Below are 13,475 nucleotides of genomic sequence, written 5' to 3'. Positions count from 1 at the left end.
CTGGAAACAGTTTCATCTTTGTTTAATACCTTAGAGGTGCCGCAGGGAAAGGAGAGGACATGGGAGGAAATTGTTTTGTTGTGGCATAAACTACAATAACAGTTTAGGTAGTAGAAAGTTCAACTGGCAAACTAAGTGGAGAGAACTTCCATAAATACATTTTATTATTGAAGTTTATCACAGTGTTATGTGACATGAACAATATGAAATATTAAGTTACAATCGATCTAAAGCAGGAGGTCCAGAATGGTAAGTGTATTAAAGACGCATGATATATATTCTCGATTACCAATTGCACATCAAGCACTACCCTGTAAAAGATTCATTTTTAAGAACATGCTGCTCTGTTGAATAAGACATGGCAATATGAAGAAATATCTGAAAAATATCACAAAATCTGTGCAGAGTGATTTCCCCCACGGAGGAGAAACTGAATCACTCGTCCCTAAGAGACACTTACTCAGGGCCAGGTCTTTGAACTCCGGTAAGGTAGCGGACGCACAGAGCTGGTAGAATATGTGGTAATTCCTCTCATCCTCAGCCTAAAAAAAAGACCAATAATTACACTACAGGAATCACAAAGCATTGCTCGTCCGGCATTTGCATCACTGCAGTTCGTACGTAGGAGATGAGTGAGTCCCACACGTCAAGAGACCTAGCTAGGACAGTCTAGCTAGTACAGTCTAGCTAGTACCTTGCTAGTACAGTCTGGCTAGGACAGTCAAGCTAGTACCTTGCTAGTACATTCTAGCTAGGACAGTCTAGCTAGTACCTGGCTAGTACAGTCTAGCTAGTACAGTCTAGCTAGGACAGTCTAGCTGGTACCTTGCTATTACAGTCTAGCTAGTACCTAGCTAGTGCAGTAGACGTAGGTCTCGGAGGAGGAAACAGGGAAACTCAGCACTCTGTTGAGGTCGTACCTGAAAGACCACCCTGGACTTCTCCAGAAGGTAGGTACGCATGTTGGCACCTATGATGTGATAACGCCTGTCAAAACCAATCTGGATGTACTTCCCAAACCGACTGCTGTTGTCATTGCGTGTCGTCTTTGCATTTCCTATCGCCTGTAAAATAAACACATGAATAGCCATTAAAGAAGAGAGAGGGAGGGAGGGAGGGAGATAGAAAGAGAGAAAGAGAAAAGAACAACGGTTTTTGACGGCTATGTGTCTTGTGTCTCATGAACATACAAAGCTCGTCTCACCTCCATGATGGGGCTGGAGGCCAGGACCTTCTCCTCCACGTTAGTGTCGTTGGCCGACCCGCCCACCGTGGCGAAGAATCGCATGGCGTACTTGGCGGACACCGTCTTCCCCGCCCCCGACTCCCCGCTCACGATGATGGACTGGTTCCTCTCGTCTCTGCGGAGCGAGGGAGGACGGAGGAGGGAGGAGGGGAGGACAGGAAGGAGGGGAGAGGACAGGATATGAGAGAGAGTACAGGAAGGGGGGGAGACAGGAAGGATGGGGGGGGGGGGTGGAGGACGGTGAAGAGGAAGAGAAGGAGGGAAAGTAGGCAGAGTACAGTTAAACTTTTTGAACACATTTTTTCATCCATTCCCTGTGTAGCCACACAGCAGTGGCTCCACGACTTCACTTCCTGCTAAAAGCACTACTGTACATTCTGAGCATGGTGTCACTTAGTGGACAAGCTCCTCAGCCCCCTGTCACGCCCCCTGTCACGTCCCCTCCACTCCCTCTCCCCTGATGGACTCTCTCAGCACCTGGCAGACTTGAGACAGAGCGTGGACATCTCCACTGAACTACAGGAGACACGACTGGGAAACGGCCCTGCAGACTTCCTTCAAAGCCTAGCATGGCTGCTTGGATGACTGAATGATGTTTGGGATGTTCCGGAATCACACTGAAAGAGAGAACCGATCCTGGTTCCAGTCTTGCTTTGAACTGCCAGTACACCTGGCAGTGCAATCGAACCCAGTCAAAAATAAGCCTAACCTACATCAAACAATGTATAAACGCCACAAGCTTCACACACGCACACTATCTGTTACACATGGATAAAACCCCAAGCAATGTGGATTGTGATTATAGCTTGATGCTTGCGTTGATTTGCAGTTCGCCTGGCAGCGGGGGATGCATTCGGAAGGAGGGCGTCAGTGACGTGAGGCTGAGCACTACAATCATCCGCCCACGCCCCGCACGACCCAGCGCCGCAGACCGCTGTGGTTCTGCGGCTCAACACGACGCGCTGCTCCTCCAGGCTTCAGTTGGGAGCCCTTAAACATGTCCCTCATACTGGTTCTATAAAACACAAACTGTTTTGACCTAACGAGGGGATCAATAAACATACTGGTGGCTACACTCCCTGCAGCTTCATCCGTAATCGTGAAGCTCTAACAACAGTCGTGAAACTAGTTGTGTAGCTCTATATATAGTTGTGTAGTTGTAACTGTAGTTGTGTAGCTCTAATAGTAGTTGTGTAGTTTATCTGTAGTTGTGTAGCTCTAATAGTAGTTGTGTAGTTTATCTGTAGTTGTGTAGCTCTAATAGTAGTTGTGTAGCTCTAACAGCAGTTCCCAGGCAGTTGGTCGTTCGTACCTGCCCATCTGTTTGTAGGCCTCCTCAGCCACAGCGAAGATGTGAGGGTCCATGTCGCCCATGTTCTGTCCGCTGTAGGCGTTGATGACCTCCTCCCCATAGATCTGCAGCTGCTCATACGGGTTGATGGCCACCAGCACGATCCCTGCAGCCAGGGGGAGCACAGAGCAGACACTCAGAGAGGACACTCAGAGAGGACACTCAGACAGGACACTCAGACAGGACACTCAGAGAGGACACTCAGACAGGACACTCAGACAGGACACTCAGAGAGGACACTCAGACAGGACACTCAGACAGGACACTCAGACAGGACACTCAGACAGGACACTCAGAGAGGACACTCAGACAGGACACTCAGAGAGGACACTCAGACAGGACACTCAGACAGGACACTCAGAGCAGACACTCAGACAGGACACTCAGAGAGGACACTCAGAGAGAACACTCAGACAGGACACTCAGACAGGACACTCAGAGAGGACACTCAGAGAGGACACTCAGACAGGACACTCAGAGAGGACACTCAGAGAGGACACTCAGACAGGACACTCAGAGAGGACACTCAGACAGGACACTCAGACAGGACACTCAGACAGGACACTCAGAGAGGACACTCAGACAGGACACTCAGACAGGACACTTAGAGAGGACACTCAGACAGGACACTCAGACAGGACACTCAGACAGGACACTTAGAGAGGACACTCAGAGCAGACACTCAGACAGGACACTCAGACAGGACACTCAGACAGGACACTCAGACAGGACACTCAGACAGGACACTTAGACAGGACACTCAGACAGGACACTCAGACAGGACACTCAGACACAACACTCAGACACGACACTCAGACACGACACTCAGACACGACACTCAGACACGACACTCAGACACGACACTCAGACAGGACACTCAGACAGGACACTCAGAGCAGACACTCAGACAGGACACTCAGACAGGACACTCAGACAGGATACTCAGAGCAGACACTCAGACAGGACACTCAGACAGGACACTCAGAGCAGACACTCAGACAGGACACTCAGACAGGACACTCAGACAGGACACTCAGACAGGACACTCAGACAGGACACTCAGACAGGACACTCAGACAGGACACTCAGACAGGACACTCAGACAGGACACTCAGAGAGGACACTCAGACAGGACACTTAGAGAGGACACTCAGACAGGACACTCAGACAGGACACTTAGAGAGGACACTCAGACAGGACACTCAGACAGGACACTCAGAGAGGACACTCAGACAGGACACTCAGAGAGGACACTCAGACAGGACACTCAGACAGGACACTCAGAGAGGACACTCAGACAGGACACTCAGAGAGGACACTCAGACAGGACACTCAGAGAGGACACTCAGAGAGGACACTCAGACAGGACACTCAGAGAGGACACTCAGACAGGACACTCAGACAGGACACTCAGAGCGGACACTCAGAGAGGACACTCAGACAGGACACTCAGAGCGGACACTCAGAGAGGACACTCAGAGAGGACACTCAGACAGGACACTCAGACAGGACACTCAGAGAGGACACTCAGACAGGACACTCAGACAGGACACTCAGAGCGGACACTCAGAGAGGACACTCAGACAGGACACTCAGACAGGACACTCAGAGCGGACACTCAGAGAGGACACTCAGAGAGGACACTCAGAGAGGACACTCAGAGAGGACACTCAGACAGGACACTCAGACAGGACACTCAGAGAGGACACTCAGACAGGACACTCAGACAGGACACTCAGAGCGGACACTCAGAGAGGACACTCAGACAGGACACTCAGAGAGGACACTCAGAGAGGACACTCAGAGAGGACACTCAGACAGGACACTCAGACAGGACACTCAGAGAGGACACTCAGAGAGGACACTCAGACAGGACACTCAGACAGGACACTCAGAGAGGACACTCAGACAGGACACTCAGACAGGACACTCAGAGCGGACACTCAGAGAGGACACTCAGACAGGACACTCAGAGCGGACACTCAGAGAGGACACTCAGAGAGGACACTCAGAGAGGACACTCAGAGAGGACACTCAGACAGGACACTCAGACAGGACACTCAGAGAGGACACTCAGACAGGACACTCAGACAGGACACTCAGAGAGGACACTCAGAGAGGACACTCAGACAGGACACTCAGAGAGGACACTCAGAGAGGACACTCAGAGAGGACACTCAGACAGGACACTCAGACAGGACACTCAGAGAGGACACTCTGCCATCTGGACACGCTGCGTGCTCTTCACAATCACCTCCCAGCACGCACAAACACTCTGGCATCTCGCTGGGAATCCCGCCCACAGGATCAGAATGGGGAATTGTTTGCGGGGAAAGATGCGCACGTGATAAAAATTGATGGGTTCCTTTGGAGAATCACCCGGATGCATTACTGCTTTTCGTTATCGACAGTAATATCCAAATTTTCCTGTACGGTACAATGTTATACTGTAAAGCTGGCCGTAGGCAGTAAGGCCAAATCCCACAGAAACACAAATAAAAACTACCAGATGACCGGAGGAATGTGGATGGTTTACCCGGTCAATGCCTTGTCATGGTTACCATGGGGACAGACATCCCCTAATAAAAACATGCCCACGTCCATGGCCAGTGCCAGCGATACCATCCCAGACTGCCTTCGCTCAACCAGCCTTTGTCTGCCTCTATAAGGGTGCATTCCAGATGCTGCTCATGATAACTGAGTGTCTGTTTAAAATCAATGCAACTTAAGCTTGGGCTCATTATCAAGCCTGGCGGTTGAAGACTGAAGTTTTACTTTCAGTGAGTTAAAAGAACATTCGTACAGAGGAACACCCTTTACTAGTGACTCTTGGATGGATGTTCAAGGTTAGCATGTGCAGACAGGAGACAGGTCAGGGAGCATGTGCAGACAGGAGACAGGTCAGAGAGCATGTGCAGACAGGAGACAGGTCAGGGAGCATGTGCAGACAGGAGACAGGTCAGGGAGCATGTGCAGACAGGAGACAGGTCAGGGAGCATGTGCAGACAGGAGACAGGTCAGGGAGCATGTGCAGACAGGAGACAGGTCAGGGAGCATGTGCAGACAGGTCAGGTCAGGGAGCATGTGCAGACAGGTCAGGTCAGGGAGCATGTGCAGACAGGAGACAGGTCAGGGAGCATGTGCAGACAGGAGACAGGTCAGGGAGCATGTGCAGACAGGTCAGGTCAGGGAGCATGTGCAGATAAGTCAGGTCAGGGAGCATGTGCAGACAGGAGACAGGTCAGGGAGCATGTGCAGACAGGAGACAGGTCAGGGAGCATGTGCAGACAGGAGACAGGTCAGGGAGCATGTGCAGACAGGAGACAGGTCAGGGAGCATGTGTAGACAGGAGACAGGTCAGGGAGCATGTGCAGACAGGAGACAGGTCAGGGAGCATGTGCAGACAGGAGACAGGTCAGGGAGCATGTGCAGACAGGTCAGGTCAGGGAGCATGTGCAGACAGGTCAGGTCAGGGAGCATGTGCAGACAGGAGACAGGTCAGGGAGCATGTGCAGACAGGAGACAGGTCAGGGAGCATGTGCAGACAGGTCAGGTCAGGGAGCATGTGCAGATAAGTCAGGTCAGGGAGCATGTGCAGACAGGAGACAGGTCAGGGAGCATGTGCAGACAGGTCAGGTCAGGGAGCATGTGCAGACAGGAGACAGGTCAGGGAGCATGTGCAGACAGGTCAGGTCAGGGAGCATGTGCAGACAGGAGACAGGTCAGGGAGCATGTGCAGACAGGTCAGGTCAGGGAGCATGTGCAGACAGGTCAGGTCAGGGAGCATGTGCAGACAGGTCAGGTCAGGGAGCATGTGCAGACAGGTCAGGTCAGGGAGCATGTGCAGACATGTCAGGTCAGGGAGCATGTGCAGACAGGTCAGGTCAGGGAGCATGTGCAGACAGGTCAGGTCAGGGAGCATGTGCAGACAGGTCAGGTCAGGGAGCATGTGCAGACAGGTCAGGTCAGGGAGCATGTGCAGACAGGTCAGGTCAGGGAGCATGTGCAGACAGGAGACAGGTCAGGGAGCATGTGCAGACAGGTCAGGTCAGGGAGCATGTGCAGACAGGTCAGGTCAGGGAGCATGTGCAGACAGGTCAGGTCAGGGAGCATGTGCAGACAGGTCAGGTCAGGGAGCATGTGCAGACAGGTCAGGTCAGGGAGCATGTGCAGACAGGTCAGGTCAGGGAGCATGTGCAGACAGGTCAGGTCAGGGAGCATGTGCAGACAGGTCAGGTCAGGGAGCATGTGCAGACAGGTCAGGTCAGGGAGCATGTGCAGACAGGTCAGGTCAGGGAGCATGTGCAGACAGGTCAGGTCAGGGAGCATGTGCAGACAGGTCAGGTCACTCACCACAGTATGTGTAGATGTGGTTGGACTCCAGGAAGCGGACTTTGAGGTTGTGCAGGACGGCCGGCTCGTGCAGGTAGCTGAGCGCCGTGAGGTCGTTCTCCCCCACCAGGATGTCGGGGTTACGGAGGAACGGCAGGACGTTGTGTTTGGGCCCGATGTGGTACTCCAGAGTCTGGAGGAGGAGGCATGGAGGTCACGACACGAGACGAGGGAGAAGAGGATAAAAGCATTTGGTTTAGGTCAACTGTCAGACTGAAGATGTCAGCGGTGGAGATTTCAAAGTCAAAGAGCCGGTGGAGGAAGCAGGTGTAGTGTTGGTAAGTTAGAACTGTCTGTCACTCTTGAGATCAAGGAGCAACAGTCACAAACAACGTTATAAAAAACACATTCCACTGGTCATCTGATCACCTGAGCAGTCTCTCCTCACGGATCATAAAACAGTAATCTCTTCCCTATCTTTTTTTTTTTTTTTTTTTACATGGGTGTCTTGAACTGGTGGGTTGGAATGAGCTTACCGATTCATCTTCAAGTTTGAGGTGTAAGATGGGATCTCCTTCCTTGTAGTCCCTGATGATCTCAGCAGCTCTCCACACCTCCTCCGGGTCAGGGAGCCACACCCGCGTGTACTGCAGGCACAACACTTTAGATCTTATTCACTGACAACCAAACACACACAGAAATAGTTCAACATTTCACATTAATGATTCCCGTCCTTTTCTTCTGCTTCGACAGGGTGCGTATTATTCCGTTAAAACAGATGGAAGTGCTGACTGCTTGAGGCGGCACAAAAGTAGTGGAAATTCAACACATTCAAGTTATTGTTTTCACAGTCTGCAGAAACGTACTGCTGTGTCTATCGCTGATGTCGCAGGGTTGCAATAATTACTGTCGGGTTTGTGACACATTCTGCCTCGAAGTGTTTTAGAGAGAGACCAACAGCTCTAACAGAAAATGCTGACTGATATACTCCAGAGGGCTGAGTTGATTTTTAATTTTCTCGTTTCATGGTTGGGATACCTTCTGTGATCAGGATAGCTTTGGAACACAGGTGGAACTTCTTCTTAAAGATACCTTGCCCGTGGCCTTTTAGAAATACTTTGTTGGGTTCTGGCCTCCGCTGAAAGTTCCGGATGTTCAACTCTGAGCACGGATCACGACACGTATCAGATAAAAAGTGTAGCTCTCCTCTAACCAAAAGGGACTTTTTCGGATTATTTGTTCAACTGAACAGATGGAGTGCATCTTTCATGCTGCCATTTCGATGATAAATGAGTGTGATTAGAAGAAGTTATTATCCAAAGTTTAGTCGGATTTAGTTGATGAAGGATTTTTGACTATTATCGTGAGAGTTGTGGCTAATAACTCATGATTTATCACACAAACCATGACCCTTCTGACTTCTGCAAATTGCATTTTGATTCATAAGTGTAAAACAGTTTTGGAAATGAGAAAACCTTGTCATTAGAGTACTCTGAATATAGAAACACTTGTTTTTTCGGTTTGTTTATTTACTGATTACAACCGACAAAGGCCAATGCATACAAGGTTGGACTAACATTGTACAAAACAAAGTAAGAAGGCCCTTGACCAAACATTTCTTCCCATTATAACATTTGACCTGGCGATACACAGCTGCATAATACATGGAATAAAAAGTATCTTTGTCATCCTTTCCAAAACAACAGCACAGACAGTAACAGTCCCCTCAGGCGTAACCACGTCGATGGCCTCAGCAACCAGGCTGACCAAGACAGGTCCTTGACGGCAGACAGCCAGGTGATTTATGTGTTTGTGTGCAGGTCAGGAGAACCAACCCCAAACACAGGGGGAGCCGATGCTGAGAATTCTGTAGCTGCTGACTCAGCAAGCAGGATCTGTGTTCATCAGCCAGGAATTCTCTCTAGTGCCCCCCCAAAAAATCCTCTCTCTCTCTATGTATATACACACATAAAACAGCTTCTCTTTTACGTTTCCATGGAGAGAAAAAATCACGACACAGGGAGTATGGGAACTGTGAAATAACCGAATGTGAAAGTTTAATGAACGTTCTCTGACTTACCACCTCTGGATGGGAAAATGAAGTTATTAAATCAAAGCTGGAGGTGACTGGAAGATAGAGCACTCACATTTCAGCAGACAAAATGAATGTGCTGTAGTTTGTCAGTTGAGGTCGGGGTGTGTGTGTGAGTGGGGGACACAAACAGTATTGTCAGTCATTCACTCAAGTGTGTAAATGTCAAGTAGATTTAGTCTTGCCAGAGCCAGGTCCGGCACAACAATGGCAGTTGAGATCTTATTGGTACGAACACTGTAGGAGATGTTGTGCTTGTCCACCGTGCCTGGTCATTCAGAGGTTACTTTGTACTGTGACTGTTCTGAGTCACAGGAACAGAACGTTCCTTCACTCTGATCACTGAAATACACTAGAACTGTGGTTCTAAGCCCTTCTGATTATTGGTCCACTGCTTTACTTTCGGTATGCTTTCTGTTGGTTTGTTTCTTTGAATGAAAAGAGTCGGGGAAATGAATCAAATGTAAAACGCTCAAATGTAATGACCTCCTCGACAACAGCTAAAACTGCCTGTTAACGAGTGACCCTGACCCTGCTGCTTCTCCTGAAGGAATGCCTTCTGGATAACACATCTACTGACGCTACAGGACAGCGGGACAGACAGCCTCTGATGAGGGAGAGACTCAGCACTGTTTTGCCCCCGGGCTGAGCAGATGCACTGCATAACTGTGACAGGCAGGCAGGCAGGCAGAGAGAGAGAGAGAGAGAGAGAGAGAGAGAGAGAGAGAGAGAGAGAGAGAGAGAGAGACAGACAGACAGACAGACAGACAGACAGACAGACAGACAGACAGACAGACAGACAGACAGACAGACAGACAGACAGACAGACAGGCAGCCAGGCAGGCAGGCAGAGAGAGAGAGAGAGAGAGAGAGAGAGAGAGAGAGAGAGAGAGAGAGAGAGAGAGAGAGAGAGAGAGAGAGAGAGAGAGAGAGAGAGAGAGAGAGAGAGAGAGAGAGAGAGAGAGAGAGAGAGAGACAGACAGACAGACAGACAGACAGACAGACAGACAGACAGACAGACAGACAGGCAGCCAGGCAGGCAGGCAGGCAGGCAGGCAGAGAGAGAGACAGACAGTTAGGCAGGCTGACTGCAGCGTTTTAAAATCCTGTTTAATAAGGAGTAGATAACGAGGGGAGATGGCGAGATATGAAGTAACCTTGAGTTCGGCCGCAATCAGCCGCTCCGACACCAACATGATCCCACGAGCCAGAGTCACGTGGGGCCCTGCACACGTGTAAACACACAGGACTGGCTTTCACAGGCTCCCTCACAGGGACACTACTGTATCTGAGTAGTACTAGTACTAAAGCAGTACTGTATCTGAGTAGTACTAGTACTAAAGCAGTACTGTATCTGAGTAGTACTAGTACTAAAGCAGCACTGTATCTGAGTAGTACTAGTACTAAAGCAGTACTGTATCTGAGTAGTACTAGTACTAAAGCAGTACTGTATCTGAGTAGTAAGAGTACTAAAGCAGTACTGTATCTGAGTAGTACTAGTACTAAAGCAGTACTGTATCTGAGTAGTACTAGTACTAAAGCAGTACTGTATCTGAGTAGTACTAGTACTAAAGCAGTACTGTATCTGAGTAGTAAGAGTACTAAAGCAGTACTGTATCTGAGTAGTACTAGTACTAAAGCAGTACTGTATCTGAGTAGTAAGAGTACTAAAGCAGTACTGTATCTGAGTAGTACTAGTACTAAAGCAGTACTGTATCTGAGTAGTAATAGTACTTAAGCAGTACTGTATCTGAGTAGGAAGAGTACTAAAGCAGTACTGTATCTGACTAGTAATAGTACTAAAGCAGTACTGTATCTGATTAGTACTAGTACTAAAGCAGTACTGTATCTGACTAGTAATAGTACTAAAGCAGCACTGTATCTGACTAGTAATAGTACTAAAGCAGTACTGTATCTGAGTAGTAATAGTACTAAAGAAGAACTGTATCTAACTAGTAATAGAACTAAAGCAGTACTGTATCTGACTAGTAATAGTACTAAAGCAGTACTGTATCTGAGTAGTAATAGAACTAAAGCAGTACTGTATCTGAGTAGTAATTGTACTAAAGCAGTACTGTATCTGACTAGTAATAGAACTAAAGCAGTACTGTATCTGACTAGTAATAGTACTAAAGCAGAACTGTATCTGAGTAGTAATAGAACTAAAGCAGTACTGTATCTGAGTAGTAATAGAACTAAAGCAGTACTGTATCTGAGTAGTAATTGTACTAAAGCAATACTGTATCTGACTAGTAATAGAACTAAAGCAGTACTGTATCTGACTAGTAATAGTACTAAAGCAGTACTGTATCTGAGTAGTAATAGTACTAAAGCAGTACTTCATTTGAGTAGTCATAGTACTTAAGCAGTATGTGATCTGAGTCTACTGTAGAAAGCTTTTGACTTGGTGCCTCACGATGACCTAGCTATGAGTATAATAAGCCCAGAGATGGGTATAGCTAAGTGGTTAGAGCATTTGATGTCAGATCAAGAGATCCCAGGTACAACCCCTGTGCACCCCCCGCCCCCCCGCCACCCCGCCCCCCCGCCACCCCCCCCCCTCCATGTGTACCAAAGCCTCTGCTAAATGACGGACACTATGATTATAAAACAGACTTTCAATCATGCATCATTTCGACCAAAGCCACACGGTGATGAGTCAGTCCCGCAGAACCACGGAGAACAACCAATCAGAGAAGCTGTGTGACTCATCGCGGAGGCCTGCAATCCAGCGTCAGATCAGGAAAGTGCCAAAACCATTAGTGGACGAAGTGAGACAGTTTCTCATGAAATGGGATGAAACGTTTTGAATTGGGGATGAAAAATAAATGCAGGCCCCCTCACAAAATCCCCTTTTGTTGCTAAATACTTGTTTAGTTTTATTTAAAAGGTTGTTAGCTTCACAGAATTTGAGCCTCCCCGAATCCAGATCCCACAGAGGTGAACAGGCTCCAGTCCCCTGGATGGCCTCCATCACTGAGCATGACACATTTGGCCCCTGAAGACTCTGCTTCTCTGGGTTCAGCCCATCACTGGATGAGTCCTCTACGAGAGATCCAGACTGACGCACAGCGTCCTCTAAGACAGATCCAGACTGACGCACAGCGTCCTCTAAGAGAGATCCAGACTGACGCACAGCGTCCTCTAAGAGAGATCCAGACTGACGCACAGCGTCCTCTAAGAGAGATCCAGACTGACGCACAGCGTCCTCTAAGACAGATCCAGACTGACGCACAGCGTCCTCTAAGACAGATCCAGACTGACGCACAGCGTCCTCAAGAGAGATCCAGACTGACGCACAGCGTCCTCTAAGAGAGATCCAGACTGACGCACAGCGTCCTCTAAGACAGATCCAGACTGACGCACAGCGTCCTCTAAGAGAGATCCAGACTGACGCACAGCGTCCTCAAGAGAGATCCAGACTGACGCACAGCGTCCTCTAAGACAGATCCAGACTGACGCACAGCGTCCTCTAAGAGAGATCCAGACTGACGCACAGCGTCCTCAAGAGAGATCCAGACTGACGCACAGCATACGTGACTAAGGCTCTGCGGTGCAGAAGAGGCCAGTGTTCCTATCTGACAACACACGACACTCGGACAAACACACACACATACACACACACAAATGCATGGACACACACACACAGACATTCTTAAGCAATACTTATGAATTCAGTTGAAGAGATTTCAGAAAAATAGTTATTTTTTCAAATACAATTGAGATATTTAAAAAAATCAGTTTCAATTTGATGGAGAAAGATCTAAAGTGAGCCCCAAAGCAAAACAAAAAACACGATTACATCCTCTTAGTAGGACAGGGAAAGTGTAAAAAATTAAATTAAATGTAGTCCACTCAACCACAACGGGAATAGATCTGTCTTGTTTTTTGGATATGTGCCTAAGAGCACTGTTCATTTTGGCTGAGCAGTGAGGGAGTCTGGCCAGTAATCAGAAGGTTACCGGATCAATTACCCGCCGTGTAAAATGACGTTGTGTCCTTGAGCAAGGCACTTCACCCTACTTGCCTCAGGGGGAATGTCCCTGTACTTACTGTAAGTCACTCTGGATAAGAGCGTCTGCTAAATGACTAAAATGTAAATGTTTCCAATTCTGCAAGACAGAGCTCTGTGGGTTGTGGTTACCAATCAAGAGCAAGAGGGTCCATTCAGAGACGTAATCAATACAAGTAACTGCTAAGTAAGAGAGTCCTGGGCATTATGTTGACTTGAGAGGAGGTCTATTTATCAGGTAAACATCTACATAATCAGGGCTCCAGACTAACTTTTTTACTAGGAGCACAGTAGCCCCTGACTGAAAATGTTAGGAGTGCAAGAGGAAAATGTAGGGGCACACCTTATATTAACCTGCAATGTCATTATTAATGTAACTAGAGAGGGTACAAGTCAGTGGCGAATTTTAGACCCTTTTCAGAGGTGCTCAAGCACCCCCTAA

At 48.4% G+C, this 13,475-nt stretch overlaps 1 protein-coding gene across 1 annotated transcript in view; it reads right to left on the bottom strand.

The window, feature by feature from the left end:
• The window catches only part of myo5b (myosin VB), a 53,851-nt gene that overhangs the window by 31,387 nt on the left and 8,989 nt on the right, over positions 1 to 13,475 (bottom strand). The window contains exons 2-7 of the mRNA XM_084686862.1: positions 7,466 to 7,576; positions 6,951 to 7,122; positions 2,559 to 2,703; positions 1,205 to 1,361; positions 921 to 1,064; positions 461 to 542 (exon numbers count right to left, since the gene is read on the bottom strand). Coding sequence (XP_084542988.1) covers positions 461 to 542; positions 921 to 1,064; positions 1,205 to 1,361; positions 2,559 to 2,703; positions 6,951 to 7,122; positions 7,466 to 7,576 — 811 coding nt within the window. The remainder of the gene's footprint in view (positions 1 to 460; positions 543 to 920; positions 1,065 to 1,204; positions 1,362 to 2,558; positions 2,704 to 6,950; positions 7,123 to 7,465; positions 7,577 to 13,475) is intronic.

This window comes from Hypomesus nipponensis, chromosome 22 (genome assembly GCF_054491055.1).
Source record: "Hypomesus nipponensis isolate SF chromosome 22, ASM5449105v1, whole genome shotgun sequence".
Classification (NCBI taxonomy): domain Eukaryota; kingdom Metazoa; phylum Chordata; class Actinopteri; order Osmeriformes; family Osmeridae; genus Hypomesus; species Hypomesus nipponensis.
The sequence above is the reverse complement of the archived record's forward strand: the minus strand, read 5'-3'. Positions and strand labels throughout refer to the sequence as shown.